Source organism: Bemisia tabaci, chromosome 3, assembly GCF_918797505.1.
Source record: "Bemisia tabaci chromosome 3, PGI_BMITA_v3".
In the NCBI taxonomy this organism is placed as follows: domain Eukaryota; kingdom Metazoa; phylum Arthropoda; class Insecta; order Hemiptera; family Aleyrodidae; genus Bemisia; species Bemisia tabaci.
This window is the reverse complement of record NC_092795.1, coordinates 22,709,515-22,727,264: the sequence shown is the minus strand read 5'-3', so window position 1 is coordinate 22,727,264 and position 17,750 is coordinate 22,709,515. Positions and strand designations below refer to the sequence as shown.

General features: G+C 37.1%; 1 protein-coding gene across 1 annotated transcript in view; it reads right to left on the bottom strand.

Annotated features, from left to right (window-relative positions):
* Pxn (Peroxidasin) overlaps positions 1–17,750 on the bottom strand; it is a 45,554-nt gene that overhangs the window by 11,121 nt on the left and 16,683 nt on the right. Inside the window, exons 2-15 of the mRNA XM_019040678.2 lie at positions 10,954–11,025; positions 10,098–10,169; positions 9,518–9,589; positions 8,333–8,404; positions 7,422–7,493; positions 5,673–5,839; positions 5,182–5,299; positions 3,983–4,152; positions 3,480–3,628; positions 3,035–3,158; positions 2,302–2,463; positions 1,499–1,775; positions 1,044–1,165; positions 492–758 (exon numbers count right to left, since the gene is read on the bottom strand). Coding sequence (XP_018896223.2) covers positions 492–758; positions 1,044–1,165; positions 1,499–1,775; positions 2,302–2,463; positions 3,035–3,158; positions 3,480–3,628; positions 3,983–4,152; positions 5,182–5,299; positions 5,673–5,839; positions 7,422–7,493; positions 8,333–8,404; positions 9,518–9,589; positions 10,098–10,169; positions 10,954–11,025 — 1,916 coding nt within the window. The remainder of the gene's footprint in view (positions 1–491; positions 759–1,043; positions 1,166–1,498; positions 1,776–2,301; positions 2,464–3,034; positions 3,159–3,479; positions 3,629–3,982; positions 4,153–5,181; positions 5,300–5,672; positions 5,840–7,421; positions 7,494–8,332; positions 8,405–9,517; positions 9,590–10,097; positions 10,170–10,953; positions 11,026–17,750) is intronic.

Below are 17,750 nucleotides of genomic sequence, written 5' to 3'. Positions count from 1 at the left end.
GTACAGCCTTAGTAACAGTAATGTCCTATATCAAGCTGACTTTTTACACTCTTTTTTAAGCCTGAGTTTTCTAATTTTATCTTTTCGTACAGTAGAAATCGCTTATATTATGTACAGTAAGACCTCTAATTATTGGATCGCGATTTAACAGATTCCGCGATTTATCAGATCGATCCTCCAGTCCCCGTAGCAATCCCCGTAGGACCGACTAGCGCAATTTAACGGATTTGGCCTCCAGCCCCATGAAATCTAATAAATCGAGGTCTTACTGTACGCTCAAACGAGAAAACCGCTTATATTGGTTTCACAGTCTTCTATTTCTGCCAAATTTTGAAATGTTTTTTCTCTCAAATGACAAATGTTACAAGGAAATTAGAAAGTTTTATTTTATCTTTTAAGATGCATTGTTTGTGGTAAGTGCTTGCGACAAAAACTACAAGGATAAAGAGAAGCCCTTTGAAAAAAAAAAGAAAAAAAAGGTGATGTATTACCGTCCGTGATGTTCATTTTTCTGCCACTGGTTACATGTTTTCTGATGTAAAAGAGTGTTCGTTCAAAAACATCTGCAGCCCGTGCTATACTTCTTGCATTTGCGTCAGGAAATCGAGTGAGCCTCATTAGAATATCAGGAGATCTTGCAGAGGGTGAATCAGAGAATAACTGGTTTAAAGTTGAAGAGACCGCACGGTCTACATCTGCTGATGCCTCGTTAAATGCTTGCTGGATCAGTCCATCATTTGTTGAAGCACTTTCGACCCCTAAAACAGCCAGTAGCTAATTAATTTCCTTCACATCAGATTCGTCCCTATTATTTTTAAACACCTATCATCCTGCAAATCAAAGTCTTGTGACTGGTTAATCAATTATTAAGATTCTGGAGTTTGTATTAGAAACTTCATTAATTGACGAGTTAACATTAAATAAAGTATTAAACTGATGACAGAAAACGTCTAATGTCTCTCATCTGTCTGTGTTCAAAGAACACCACCTCTTCTACTACCTCTCTTCTAAGATGTAGTGCTTACTGACAGTTAAAGACTCACCGCTGACTGTGACAGAACAAGATGCAGTATCTTTTCCATGTACATTAGATGCTTCACACTCATAATTCCCAGCATCCTCAGCAGAGACATTATAAATACGCAGGCTGCCACTTCCAGAGATCCTGTAAAAACAGCAAGGGTTGAGTTATTTTAAGGCAGAAGACAAAGGGAATACGAGTTATGGCTGGCACAGTGTGAGATGCAATTTTACGACAATTCTGGGCAATACAGTTAAATGTGTCAGTTATTAAATGATGAAGATAACAAATAAGTTTTCACTCTCTATACTAAAATACGGAACATTTGTTCTGGAGGACCCCCTAGCCATAATGTATCAGCTTTTCACCGTTGTTCCAAAATTTAACTGAATGAGATGTTTAATCAACAACAGTTTTTTTTTAAATGGGACAATGATTTTCCCAAATTCAAATTTACAAAAATCTATCGGATGCTACCTGTGAAGCGGATCTTGGATGACCGGAGCATTATTCCTAGTCCACAGCACTGTTGGGTGGGGCTCGCCTTCTGCTTTACACGGAAGTTCGATACTGGAAAACTGAGGTGCATCTAAGTTAAATGGTCGAACAATAATGCGAGGAGGTCTTGGACCATGATTGATGATTCTCAGTTCTTTGTTCGTTTCTAGAGAGCCGTACTGGTTCTGTGCCAGGCAAGTGTACATCCCCGCATCAGACTCCACAAGACTCTCAATGAGTAAAATAAACTTGGATCCTACAAAAGAGAGGTACATGGGATTAGAGAATCTTGAGCAGAATTCTTAAATTTTCCTCATCTTTTATATTCCAGAACTAAAGAGACATTTTCTGATGAAAACCCAGGTTTTATCTCTTAATTTCTACAAAATTCCTTATGAAAGAGCTAGTTATTCTTCCTTACGTCTGGGCAAAATTATTGATTTTTCATTTTCTAACTACATCTAGTCAATGCTATTCTTTCGAGTAGAGAATTTGAGAGAATGGAAATTATACTTTATTCTACCTTTACAGGTTTATAAAGTTACAAAGATAAATAAAACAATATTTAGATTTTCTTACACTTACATTTTAAGTTAATTTTATTGACTTATGTAGGACATTTCCATGAGCTATTCTATAAAGTAAGAAAGAAAATAATTCAGTTAAGCAAACTGATTACTCTTACATCATGGCGATAAACATGTTCTCTTGCTGCACTAACAGGCTCAAATAGGAGTCACAATGGAACATTAATGAGCAATAGTAAAAACTCAAGAAATTACCTTCCTCTAAAAATGTTATGCGAGGTCCAGCAACAAGAGACTGACCATTGTGATACCATGTGACGGTTGGTGTGGGCCACCCATCAACAGAACAATGTAGCTCTGCAGTCTCCCCTCTTTTCAGCCTTGAACTGGGTGAGGAAGAGATCAAAAATGGAGGAGCTGAAAGCAGAAGTATGACAATTAAAAACAAATTCAAGTCATTGGGATGAGATTGGACTGTGTATAATTTAAAACGATAATGGAAACTGAAAGTGTTTTGTTTCCTCTTGGTTTATTAATATGTTTGCGGAATAATTTCCATTCCACAGGTAAAATAATTCTTTAATTGTTTACTCACACTCACATATTGATTATAAAACTGGAGAAATGTGTAGGTATCTCAGTTTGCAGCATTGCAGACTTCCTGTCATACTTACTTTTCTACACGGTACGCTACTATATGTAATTTTTTGATAACTTCAATGATTTTTCTTGTCTATGTAAATGATACTATAATATCTAAAAAAAAAAATAATATGTATGAGTCAAGCCACAATATCAGTTCGGTCTCCTTTCAAAAAAAGAAATAGTAACAAAGAGTTTGAAACAACACAACCAAGATATGCATTTTTGCAGTTTCACCGTTAATGTTCTCAGGTTCTATGGAATACCATACCCTCTCCAAGCCTACACCAAAAATATGAAAAACTTAAAATAAGAGTCTAAATATTACTATGCCTTCAATACTAACTGTTGACCGTGACTACAGCTTTTGATTCGAGTCTGTCATGAGAGTTGATTGAAACACATGTATAGGTACCGCTGTCACTCCTTCGAGAATTTTCAATGGTCAAAGAGCCACTTTCTTGATCAATCTGAAAAAAGGAAACGATTTTAAATTAGTGCTTCATCGATTGAAAATTCCATCGATAAAATATGGGATATGCAGTTCTTCCACTCAGAGTTTGACAATAGCATAAGAAATAAACTATAAGATACATTTTTTCATGCGAAAAAATCATTGATCGACCTGCTGTAAATTATTTTTAAGTTACAGATCGTTTGATTCCTTGCAAAAAACCTCACAAACCCTAATTTATTTGCATCTCTGAGGAAATGCTATCATAAAAATATCATGGCAAAGTCCAAACCTAACTAAACTGAAGCAGTGAGCTGAAAACATAAAACTTACTTACATGAGTATTTGAATTTTCCGAAATTGGTAGACCATCTTTAATCCACTGCACAGTTGCCTTTAGTTTGCTGGATGTCAAACAATCAAGAGTGAAAGATTCACCTTCTTTGATGTTCGTGTCGATAGGTGCACGCAAAAGATGCAGCTTCTCTACAGGATAAAAAGAAGAAAGAATTGAGAAAACTAAAATTTTAACCTTAAGTCCCTTGATTGATAAGCAGTATTTTTTTTTGGGTGCCAAGGCCCAACTCTTTGGATGAATCAAGTTAGAACAGTAGTGCCCATAAACTTTCTGAGACGGCAGTCATTAAATTATCCTTTTGGCGAGCTAAGAATAGAATTTCTGAAAGTTTACATTGCTTGATGCATATATTTGAAAAGTATTGCAGTATTGAGTAAAACTTTACTGTAGAATTGCAGTTAAAGAGTTAGAAGGTTTGAAAAAAAAAATTCATTGTTTAGAAAACTAGAAGCCACTTAACTCCCAGTTTCATATAGGCTTACCATTGTGAATATCTTTTTTAGTGATAACCCTAGCTGCTTTTGATTTAATTTCTCCCATTAGATTTTTAGCCATGCACTCGTACACTCCCAGATCAGATGTAGACATGGGTTCGATCAGGAGACCATCACTTGTAACAGTGTAGTGAGGATTTGCTGCATCGATTTCATTGCTACAAAACAAAACAACAACAAAAAAGTGTAAAAAACGAAACAGACAAAAAATATAGGGCTTGCTCATTGGATTCTCTCCCAGAAAATTCGGAAAAGAACGTATGTAGACGTACTACTAACTAATGTAGACGTGAAGAACACATTTTAAATTAGCAAAGAAAATATTAGGAAAATTTAAAGAGTTTGATGAGAGCATTAGTAAGAAACAAATGCAAAAGGAGAGTAGGAAAACAAACTCATTAGTCGAATGAGAAATTTCAAAACTGACTTTTGAAAATTTTTAAAGAAAATTCTAAATTATCATTTCTTTTTCCCAATTTAATACTCACAAAAGAAGTTTTGGATGGAAAATTATATTCAGTATAAGAAATGAAAAACATCCCACCAACTTAGCATTTACTTTCTTTGGTCACTTGTTTTCGACTGTGATACATTAAAGAGACAATTGAGACAGGATGTGATCTATGAGATTACAAGAGTTTGTAATTCATTATTCATCATTTTCAATATTCTTAAAGATAAAAAATACTTTGCAAAAACTGAGTTACTTTCATGGAGGAAAACTGTAAGGATATTGAATTTCAGTCTTTCTTTTAGAATTTGATCTCCTGTTGACTCTACATGTCTTTTTGTAAAGATGCAAATCTGTCACACAAGGTAGTTACGGCAGTCGACCCTATATCTGACAAGAAAACTCAAATGGATTTCATCTTACATATTGCCACGCCACCTTCAGTTGTCAACTTGCGCGGCTGACATGCTTGCCTTAAGAGCTGAACTTTTACATACTTCCTCGTTGATTATACCCAGTTTGTATAAACTAGTTATCTTGATTTCAAGAGTTTTAGCGGAAAATCTGTGGAACGTTTTATGTTTTACAGGTGCTAAAAGTTATCTGGCTGAAGTATTATGATTTTTCATGAATACTGGTGCATTTAAAAATAAAGATTAATTATAAAAGTGAAGTACCACGTTTTGCGTTATATGATTGTTTTAATTGTTATAACTTCAAATTATTCGGTCCACACCTGTCGCGCATCCACACAATTTCTGGTTTAGGATCTCCCTCAGCTTTGCATGTAAAGAATGCAGATCCCCCAAAGGAGACTTCTACATCATGTGGTTCTTTGATCAGTTCTGGTGGCTCTGTGAAATTGAGAGCAGAGTTTTATGGTTAGATAAAGAGAATGAAAGTGCGATAATATGCATTGATGACTAGTTGATAAGGTTTTTAAAATGAAAACTTGTAAGCGCTGGCTAGATGGATAATCAGCCTATCTATATCAGATGTTGCCAGATTTATTTTAATGTTGTGCTTCATTAAAATATGTACAATGACCATAAGAAATACCGGGTATTTTTATAATTTGAGAATGGAAGCGGCTGTCAAGTTGAGATTTGGTTATGGCTATAGCCTTTGAACTTTGCTTGAAAATATACCTTTGTAAAACCACTTCAGAACATTGAATTTAATAGAAACCTGACACAAAGGAGTTAAAGGAATAAAAACAATGCCTACTGCAATGCATGTCATCTTCAGTGATGCTTGATAAATTTTTCCCGTGCATCACTTCTGGCTGGTCACAGGTTGCAGCAAAATGAACTGACTGCATATGTTTCTCTCGCAATAGGTGAGACAGCCACATGATCTCACAGTCGCAGACTAAAGCATTTCCATCAAGCCTCCTGAAAAAAAAAAAAATTCAGTTAGTAAAACAGCATGAAATCCTAACTTTTCCTAGACTTTATGATACAGTATTGCAAATTGGGGGTCCGAGATAAAAATTAAAACTTGGAGGGCCAAGAAGTCCAAATGGAGATGTTGTAAGATTCAGGGAATAATCTTGCAAAAGGGTCTGAAGTGCGTTGCAGCAAAAACTGTGTTTTTGAGCCTTTAAGGCTGCTTTTTTTATTAAAATAAGAGGCTAGCAGTTGAGATTATGTATAGAAAGAACGAGCCTCATTGGCGTAAAGCTCATTATGTGAGATGAACCGGCCTTGACCACCTTCAGTCCAATACAGTATGACAGCTGTACAATTCAAATAATGAACAAATACTTTCTTTTGAAAAACCAACAAAAGAGCATGGTTAAGGTTATTATTGTGTCATTGTTGCAATCTAAAAGTAAAGAGACAAACGCAATTGAGAAGACAAGCAGTTCCAACGCCCAAGCGTTGGAGGGCGCTCCTTTGACATAGCATATTACTACCAACTTATGTACCCGAAGACTGACGAAGATTGAACTTTAAGTGGAATTCTTTAAGCGCAAAACCCTTCAAGACTTCAGATCGACCGCGAGGATCTGAAACTTTCTGCAAGCACCTTGTGATGAATTTTAGTTGGTGGGAAATGGAAACATAAAGGATCCACTGTAAATCAGACGACGGGAAAGAGCGGCGGAACCTCTAAAGCTGGTGCGTCAACGCGATCTAGCGGACAGCGGCGTCGCGACGCCGCGAGGTAGGGCGCGCAGGTCGCGGGGGAGCGGGGCCGCGTGAAGAGGAGTTCAGCAGTGGGGAGGGGAAGCGCGGGTCGCGGGGAAGAGAGGGACCGGCCGGCCGGCGGTGACATCGGCCATGGATGAAAATATAGGCAGCGCTAATGTCTCCGCTAACTGGAGTTGGGGGTCCTTAGTCATTCTCTTGGTCCATGACATAACCTGACGTGTCGATGCTGCGCCAAGAAAATGAACCAATCACAAAGTAGCATAGTAATACGTCACTAAAATGAAGAGATCACGTGACTGTTCGTAATATTTTCAAATCAATCTGAAAGTACTGCCTCGGATATAAGTATTTAAAGCATAAGGAGGCCCTAAAATACTTTAACCAGGTAATACGTCCGTGCGAGATTGTTATGCTTAAAAGCAAAACATTTCACGAAAACTTTTACGAATACCAGATGCAGAAAAAAATCCAATTTTCCCGGGTGTACCAGAATGGCGTCATTACCCATAAGGCAAAAGGGCATGTAGTATAGTACATGTTACATCGGGGGAGTCGAACGGTTGGAAAGGGCGCATCTGGTACCCAGAAGCGCCCAACACACAACAGTCATTCTCCCTGTAACATCCTGAAACCTGTTGACAAAATATTTTTCTGTTTGCAATTAGGTTGGATTTTTGGTGACTTCGAAAGTCTTTTTCTCTGCTGAAATTTGATTAGATAAAAAGCAGGAGAGGCATTTACTCTCATTCTTTACAGTTTTCAAGAGTCTTTATTCTAGGTGAATAAAAAAGGAGGAATTCGAAAAAAAAAAATTACTTACAGTCTTTGTAATACATTCAAATTCTTGAAAGCTTCTGAAGACAAGTGATGGATTTTGTTATTCTGTAAGAAACTGCAAATCAGAAATTAAATTGAATGATTATGCTTTCTCCACTAAAACACAGCAAGAAATTACAAACTAAGTGGTAAATATTTCAAGGTGTAATTAAAACTATAACTACGAGGTGAAGGTACAGCCGAAAGGCCTCTTTTCGGCATTTAAAGTCTAATTTTGCTCCTAAAATGCATTCTCTTTGGAAATATAAAGGGCAGGTTACTTCAATGATTAAGACTCAAGGTTAAATTTTCCACATCATTACTTTTCTCTTCCACCAATTTTTGCCGCTGCATTTTGGAGTAAAGTCTTCATGCTAATGCATCTAAGAATTTTGCTTACTAACAAATCTTTCCTGATACTCCTTCAAACAGATGGGTTTTAATATTTCTTCATACTGTAAAAAGCAGAAAACTTTGAATTTATTGATGGTTACAAAACGGATTTTGTAATTTGGTTTGTGATGTTGTAGACTTCCTGCCATGCAAATAACTTTAACAAAGGATTTTTTTCAATCTTAAAGATTCTCTAAAAATTTTAGGAATAATCAAAAGGAACCACCCTCAAAAAATGAAGCAGTGGCTTGGCGGGCTTTGCAATCTATCGATATTTCCCCTTTTGAAGCTGTGGTAAATAATCTGTTATTAAGGTATTAAATGCAAACACCCTATTTATCGATATTTTTCCATAGGTTTAAATGGCTGATCAATCGATAAATCGCAAAGCACGCCACGCCACTGAAATGAAATGCCTAAGAACTGAAATTTTGAAAAAACCCAAATAAGTTAGTTCGCCGTTTTTACCATCAACATGATAGTCCATAGAGAGGAAAATACTTCAATTCAATATAAACTTACAGCCGTTCAAGTTTGACAAGATCAGAGAAAACATCCTTGGGCAGCGACTCAATTCTATTGTAATGCAAGTATCTAAAAAGGAAACACCATTCATTAGATTTCAAAACAGGCAATGGTATTGTTATAAAAGTGTTTTTGCATATGCCTATGATAGTATTTACATTTCATAAAATGTTTACAGATCATATCTCCACAGAAAAATGTTCTTGGTGATATAAAATAAAGACGCTACAAGTATTATATATGTATTAAAAATTGCCACTCCTAAGGATTACTGCCTCCTTTCATCAGAAATACACTGCCAGCATCAGATTCCATCAAAAAACGCTATAGTCATAAAATATAGTCCATCACCCGGCAAAGTTATGTGGAGGGCAGGCAGCGATCCATCAAAGTGTCTGTATGCACCCGAGTAGCTGTGCTGAAAGCAGTTTTTACCCTTTGTATTTTGATAAATGCTTCATAATTATGTATCACAGAGCATATCTCTTGGGCGGAATAATATTTTCTAGTTGATCCTTTACCGAAAAGTTCTCATGAAAAACTTATCAGGTGCTTAATTAATTTATTTTAATTTAATTCTCATAGAAAACTTCCTGGGTGCTTATTTAATTAATTTTAATTTAATCAGATTAAAGCTTCCTTTCAATTTCAACTTCCCAAAAATCTGGGTCCCTCGTCTTGTTATGAGACTGAACCCATATGTATTTCCCTTGACAATTGGAAAATCAACAAAAATCTTCAAAACAAAACCCAAAAATAAAAACCTTATCAATGCAAAGAGGGTGTCTACCAAAACAGGCTGACCAAAAATCAGTACTTTTACAGTACTTTTTCAGTACATTTCCAAGAAATTCGGTACCTCCTCAACGGTAAAATTCAGTACTTTTTCAGTACTCTCATTTGACGAAATTCAAAAAATTTCAAAAATTTGACTTTCTCGCTCAAGTTGTGACAAAAATGATAAAAAAATTCCAGAACATCTAGCGGAATTTCCGCACTTTTTCAGTGCTTCCGGATTGCCCTTAAAAAATCAGTACCATTTCCAGACTTTCCGGAAATTCCAGACTTGGAGACACCCTGGTAAATGAAAATAAGAGAAAGACTGCAAATTATACTGAAAGATATGAGTGACATGACACTGTAGGCACTAAAGAACGGAGAGAAAATAATCAATGAGCTTACAAGAATTCCAAATTTGAGAGGTCCTTGAATGCTTCGGGGTGAACAGATTGTATTCTATTTTTGTACAGAAACCTAGAAAAGACGATAAAATTTTAGGTTGTTTGCAAGTATGAATGTGATTTCAGAACTAATCAAGAAATTGATTTCTGGTTTATTAAGAGATGTTCCATTTTGCTGTTACTGAGGTTAAATAAATTTTTCTTGTCTTTATTGTCAATGGATCATAATTCCAGGTTGTAATTCTCAGTGATGTAACTGATAATTATCTGTGAATGTTGAACACTTGGGAACACTGAGCTTTTGAAACCAATTTGTTCTTTGAAACAACTACTTTTTTTCAAAACCGTAACATACATTTTTCATTCAACAGAGGCTTTGTACGATGAAATTAGATTAACATTGTATCATTGATAAATTATACATAGTGTGCGTCTTGATGAAGTAACTGAGTAAAAGTTCAGACTCCTCACTCATTAGACTCTAACTAATCACATTGAGCAGTTTGCATCTTTGCAATCTCACCTGACTTGTACAAAAAATTGCAGGTAGAAATTATAAATAGTACTTGTGTAATGCTTACAGGTATTTGAGTTGAGACAAACCATCAAAGACACCTTTATCCAACTGACTTAATTGATTGTTATTAAGAAGTCTGGAAATAAGATAATAGTCATAATCAAAAAGAAAGAAAAATATTGTTCCTAGGTATCAGAAACATGGCTCGAACAAGAAAGTTTACAAGAAAGTAATCTTATTATTTATAACTAACACAACTGAAAATTGATTAGATATTGGACAGTTCCAAATGAATTATAGAATTTTCAAAGATGTTCATGTTGCTTAATTAAATACTCATGCTGACAAGAATGACAGGTGCTTGCCTCATATGAGGTCTAAGGTACTAAGTTCACACCGTTGCCTACGAGAATGGAGAGGCCATGTGGTTTAACATGTGTTCTCATGGGAGAACGCCTGACGCGTGTTTCTTTCATGCCGATATCTTCTCGGGGGTTGATCTGATGCAATAATTCGTACAAACCTTTCCGAAAGAGGATGAAATTTCACTAAAGAAAACTAACTAACCCATATGTGACATTGTCTAATAATCGAGGAAATGAAAGCTTAATACCGAAAATCGTTACTCCACTCAGATTCAAACGGGCCGCTCGCGCAACTTCGGCTGATCGAGAGCCACTCTGATTGTTCCTTGCAGCGACTGCCTCACTCATTGATGCACCGATGACCCGGAGATGCTTGTTGTTTTCGGTAAATATCTACTAGCTCGACGTCACAAAACTGACTAGTTACGGCCTCTCCATTCTCGTAAGCAACGTTCACACCTGACAAAACTGAATGCTCTCAGTTTATGAAACATACATTATAGAATAGAAAAAAGCTAGGTAAGCAGGTGTTAAAAGTACTACAAATTTACTTACAATGTATTCAAGTTTTTAAGATGAGATAAAGATCCAGGAACTATTTCCCTTATTCTATTGAACCTGAGATCTCTGAAACAGATAGAAAATGATACCAAAAGGCAGTGAGTCATTTGTAACAAAACTGACAGAAGCTGCAAATTTTAATATTATTAAATTGAAGATAATGTGAATGAAACAAGTTCAGTGTTCAAACAGTTAATGCCTGAGAAGGTACCATGTACGTGCTCATGTTAGAAGTTGACCGACATATCCTTGCACTCTCAAATCCTCGTGATTGGACTAGCTCAATTGGGGAATATGTTATGATATGGGCTTAGCTTACGGGTTGGATTTGGGTGCCAATTTTTGATCGCCAAATTGAGTGACGAGTGATTTCGAAAAATCCTGGAGAATTGAGTCTTATTATATCTACCTACTGACAATTTATTGCTGTGGATCAAGAAGTTGAGAGCTGATCCTTGACTCTCTTTGTAGCATTTTCATGCAACAGACTATACTGATGAGAAAGATTGCAACTTAAGGCTATAGTTCAGTACAAGGTTGATGGACTCAAGTCAGTCAGTTAGGAAAAATAAGTCTGATGATCTTTGCAAAACGGGAGGAGGGCTGTCCGATTTTCCAACTGATTTCCCCGATTTGCTTGACCCACTCTTCTATTCGCTCAGTCCGATTACCTTGGTCTTATGCCAATGGGGAGGATCGGGGAAACTTTGCCTCAGAGAAGCGACAATCAGGGAAATATTCGGGAAGTAGTGAAACAGCAAATCGTGGGAATTCATCACCAGATCAGAAAATTCCAAAGAACATCTTGTTGAGAGACTGAACTAGGTCTATCGACCTTGGTTTATTATATAAACGGTCCTCCAGTTAGGCTACGTAATGTTAGGGACTAATTAGCTGTAGTTTGTCCGACGGTCCAACTACTAAATTTTATCCGCAACTTATATTCAACACCTCTGAGCCTACAGATGTCACCTTAAAGGATGGTAAAAATCGTGTTTAAATTATCAATTGAAAGGCAAAATTCCACAAAAAAATACAAAACAGAAACAGTCTAAGTATTGGCTGACTACCTCCTGCGTGATAAGATATCTTCATTGCATCCAAAAGAGTACCTAGACCGTGAAACTGCGACATTCTCTTTGAAAAAACTTACAGCACAAGAAACAGTAGAAATTATTAATTGAATTGACCACTGACTTCCCAATTATTTGACTCAATCCAATTTATAAACGAGAAAGAAGTGACCCATATCAGGAGCGAAGAGCAGAAAATGCAGAAATATTAATTAACCTCACTTTTCGGCCGGCACTTGTTTATAAACAAACCAGAGACAAATACGAATTGTCCAATTGGAGGCATTCCCGCCAAATTTACTTGTGCTGCTCCCGCCTTCATTCGAATTATAGCGGGAAAATTCAAAATGACGGCAATGCCGCTGAAAGAGCGCTTTTTGAAACTCGCACAGTATTTGCCCTCGGTAGTGGAATTATGGTTTCATTCTGGACTTTTCATTGAATGATTGTTGTTATTAATCTAAATTTTGGTAATTTAAATTATGTTTGATCATGGATCTCAAAGGGATATGAGCCGTAATCGAGTTTTTACTTTTTCCTCAATGTGACCGCCTGTGAGAAAAGAAACCCCAGTCCACAGAAATCAAAACTTGAGTTTTTTTAGCTATTTCTACTCAGTAAGGTAACAGGTTATTCATTTATTCTACTGAATACTAACGGTGGAAGAAAGCTATATACCTAAAAGAAAAATGTAATTTCACAAAACTTCGGTTTCTTGCTTGAGGATTCCTTTGTCAAAAAGTTGAACCTACAACAAACGTCCGACCATGGCAATTTTTTTTATTCTACTTTCTGGAATGACAGTTGTGCTTTTTCCCTCAGTTTCTCAATTGGGTGTCAATATTTTAGGGAAAAACAAAATCTAAAATTGGAATATTTCGAGAATTATCGAACTTTTCCGTTTTTTACCTACACATGCCATGTAAGAGGTAGAACCTGAAGCCGATGTCTGACCAAAATTCCCTCTAATTTTGTAGATAGAACAGCCCTCTCACTGTTGGAAATGACATTTTGGAAAACATGGTAGTAAATTGCTCGAATTATACTGAAAAAAAAAAAAAAAAAAAAAAAAAAAAAAATCCGGCCGTGGAAGTTATATTTACAGGATATGTGAACATACCGTCCGCGTTCCGGTCTTAGCACCCGGAGCAATCGAAGCCACGGCTCCAGCACCCGAAACTTTCGGCGTGTGAGCCCGGAGCGGACGGTATGTTTAAATAACCCGTAACTGTTTTTCAGGGTAAAAAAATGTCAATTCTCGCTTTATCAACTGCAGTTTCTTCAAAAGCGAATCTCCAGCACTTGTTTCCCTCCGGAAAAAAATCCCCTTATTGCACATTCCCTCTTTACGCCCAATTAGAACCTCTTACCACCATTTCATTTCAAAATGCGAAAAGCGTGGCTATTTTTTACTCCCCTCCCAGTATTTTTCTACCACGAAGCAGCCTTCTGAAGGGACGGAGCAGCCGTTAATACGGCTATAGAGCCACGTATGAGTTCTTTTTGTAAAACATGAACTATGATAACTATCTGGCAACTGCATTGAGACGAAAAATGATAGGGCAGAGAACATTTTTCAGATGTCATCAGGAGGGCGAAAATGGTTCACATCGAAGACACATATCGAGCGGATGACAAATGGATTAATTGGTCAGGTTAATTGTTTTAGGCGACTGACAGGCAGAAGGCATCTTGAACTATGGGAGAGAAGGGTGAGGGGGAGGAGGTGTACAGTTCAAGATGTCGAGAGCAGCGGCGAAAACTTCACGGTGGGAAGATATGTCGACTTCCATCCCTTGACTTTTGACTTTCCGGCGCCAGACTGTGGTTTATTCACCTGCATTGGTGGCATTGGCTGCCATCGTGGACACAGTTTTAATCGGCATTAATCGATCGGAAATTGTAAATAAACCAACCGACCAGCGTAAATTCGATCAAACAGCTGTCGATCGATTCACGCTTTCATCTCCTGATCGATTCTTGTCGATCAAGACGATACCCGTCGCTTCTTCATTTCTCCAAAGAAATAAATCATGACGGATTCATGATGACCTATGCTAGGCAGGGAACTTTTACGGAGAACCAGCGGTAACAGTTCCTCATTGCAAAATGCAGTACAATTGGTGTACTTATACTTTTTGCAATTTGTAACTTACAAAATACAACTTTTTGCAACTTTATAACTTTTGTTTTATGCTCGAAACAGGGTGGCATGAAACGTAAGAATTAAATGAAAGATTGGAAATTCATTGAAATATCTCATGAAATTTCACGAGGCTGTGAAATGTTCCATATTTTTCAGGGGCTAGAGTACGCAACCCGCACTCAAACACACAAAAATGGAAGAGAGTCACAATTTTTACATTATACGAAACATGAAAAAGAACCGGTATTTTTCGATATCTTTCATAAATTTCTGAAATTTCATAAAATATTTCACGTGAAATTTTAAGATTTTATTTTTCATGACATTTTGCCACTCTGGCTCGAAATGATTATTGCACCGTTAGAAATCTCGGATTGAATTTCGGAGTGTATTTCTTATCACTATGAGGTTATTTTACCCCCAAGAAATTATTAATGAATGAGGAGGAAAACCCGCTCCGTTAATTGGACTACATTTTGCAATTCGGAACTATAAATTTTTGAAACAACGGTTGAAAACAACGGATGTGTCATTAGTTTCCCTATGCACATAAGTATTTTTTCAGAGGAGCCAGAATTTATGGTTCCAAATTGCAAAAAGCAGTCCAATTGAGTCTGCATCCTGTGGCATGCATAAAAGGGTGAAGTTTTGGAGTGAAATGCACCTCGGATTTTACTACTAGATTTTTAATACTGCATGCAAAGTTAGCTTAAACTTCAATGATAATTGTCTTTTTTCACGGAGTTGTATTTCTGTTGAAATGAAGAGAACTTCTATTGAACTATTCCCGCCAAAGAGCCAGATACATTTCCAACAGAATCCCCATTGCTTCGAACAGAAACCAATCAGTGAATAGTCGCAGTCGTCTTAAGGAATTTCATTTGATGCAATATGAATTCATTCTAAGAAAAACATCGAAAGAAAATTTGTTTTCAGTATTGAGTTGTACGTGTTATTTTGTGCACACCACATTATTTCACACGGCATTAGGAAAGAGAAGAAAAAATGGACTATTTTTGAAATTAGGAATTTTCAATTCCTCGCTCAGTTTAGAAATAACGCACGCACCATTAAGTTTCCCCATGCACATAAGTAAGTGTTTTTACGGATAAGCCAGATATCGCAAAATGAAATCCAACGATTGAACATATTATGGAGTGCAGTGAAATTTCACGTCGCATTCCCACGGGATCTCGTTTTTCCTCGCAACCGGCACCATGGCACCAGTGTCCAAACTTTTTAATTGGCACCGATATTACAGCCCGGAATGTTTTTATTACTGAGACATTCTAACCTCTTACCCCCTCCTCCGACACCCCTCATCCTCCCTTCTTACCCTGCCTGCCGTGCCTCGCCGACGAGAAACCACGTATTTGCATTCAGCCCTTCATGAACGGTATGCGGTTCTTGCCGAGCACATTTTTATTTCTCCCCTTCGCTTGTTGGTCGATCAAATGGGCTGAATAGGACTCTTCCTAAAGGTAAGGTCAAAAAGACCTCAATTCTTTAATTGTAAACGTCGCCTCCAACATTTTTGGTAAACGTTATTTATGGGGAAGAAAATTTATAGCTATGAGACGCTTTAACTATTCAACGATAAACTCGAGCAGCAGGTGAGAATGGTGAGATGCTTTGTATTCTTTGTCTTGAAATTTAGGAATTAAGGATGAGATAAAATATAGGCCCACAGTCTAAAATTAATTCAGTTTTAAGGGAGGTATACGTACAGAGATATCATTGAATCTAGGGATTGAGGATGGTCATCACACCGCGCCCAAAAAATGGAGCGAAAGAAGGTGGAAAAAAGTGTGAGTTATGTAATTTTTGGCCCCAAAAATTAGAAATGCTGCTCATCAGAGGTTCAATGTGGCTTAATAACTATATTGATTATGGGCTTTGCAGTAAATTTTCATCGAATTCGCATCGGATAATAATGTGTTGATTTCTTTCATCTGCGAAGATGTGAGATTTTAATAGTATTTCTCGCTTCAAATTAAGATTCATCATATTTAAGAAACTCAATCACTATTACATATAGGCCATTTTTATCATTGTTTTTACAGACTTAAAGATTGTTTTTACTGATATTTTACTCGAAAATAGTGGCTTTTTACCATTAAGTTGTAATTTTATCACTACTTCGGTCAAATTATCGCCTAATGGTAAAATACAACTATTTTGGTCACAACTAATATTAATTAAGAGCTCATACTTATGGAACGCCACTTTTTCAGTACTTATATCATAGTTTCTCTCAGTATATTGCACTCAACTCCCTCGTAGATTCTGATAGGTGGCATTTCAGAGGTCTTCTTTTTTCGTGAAAAATAGATGGAATAAAACGAGGAAACCTAGATACCTCGCCGCATTCTGACGTTACAGCGGGTGAATCTAGTCAACACACCACCAAACGCAAAAAGATTTTGACCCAGCCAAGCGTTTCCATTACTCACATCAAACAAAGGTGTTAACATCAACGTTGACAAAATTTTGAAAGTTCCCAAATCCTCCTATACAACCGAGTGGAAAAAAGTATGTCGTAAATGCAATGCGGCAGGAAAGTTTTACATGGATAGCGAAGAGCACACATCCACAGCTCAACGCGCAAGCATTATGACGGTCCTCTGCCACTTCTTTGGCTTGGATTGATAACGCCCGCTTTTTATTTTGAGTAAATAATTTTCCTGCCCTTTGTAGATGTGTGCGCGGAAGACACAGGGTTGCCAACACCCGTATTATCATGACGTCATGTTAGAGCATGCTATCGTGCCGAAGCAGAACACCGTATGAGCCTCGCGGCGTTGCTAATTCTTCTTTGTAAAGAAAGAAAAATTGCGGGGAAACTTGTGAATATTTTTCTTCCATTTTTTCAGAGAATTTCACTCGCAATCCAATCTAAAATATCTGCAAATTGTAAGGAGAACAACCCATAACTTTTCTCAAAAATTAATCATTTTTTAACGGGAATTCAGCAAATGTCGAATGTCCTTACGGCATTTTTCCTTAGCGTGGCAGAATGTGTGAGAAATTCTACCGGAGTCGACAAAACCGCACACACAGCTCGAGTTTTAAAAAGGCCAAGATTCAATGGTTCGCGCTCCAATTCAAGGGGGTTTTCTCTCCTCGTTAAGGGACGCAGTCATTTGAACGCGAGGAAGAAAATTCTATTCGACGGTGCCGCTTTTTGCTCAAAAAAAGGGTAGATGCACACATTCGCATAACGGGGATGTTAAACTTGGCAATAATGGCTGTGCAAGATTCATATGAAACGCAGGCAAATGTGCATATTTTTTTTGAGTCGAGAAAGTGACCTCTTTCTGCTTTGTCTTGAGGTCGCTCAGGGATACTTCATGTCACCAGGGGAAGTTTCTCGGGAGTGACGCAGAAAAATTTAAATATTTTCCTCGGGTTTCAGAATGTCCTAAAGTTCACAAGAGTAATTAGTTTTTCTTGCGAGAACAACTCCTAAGACACGATAAAAGCTTTCGTGCCTGCATTCCTGACCTTAACTCTGATTTACCTACTGAAACAAATCTCTTTCTATGCATGCCAACATTCTCTCTGAATCCAGG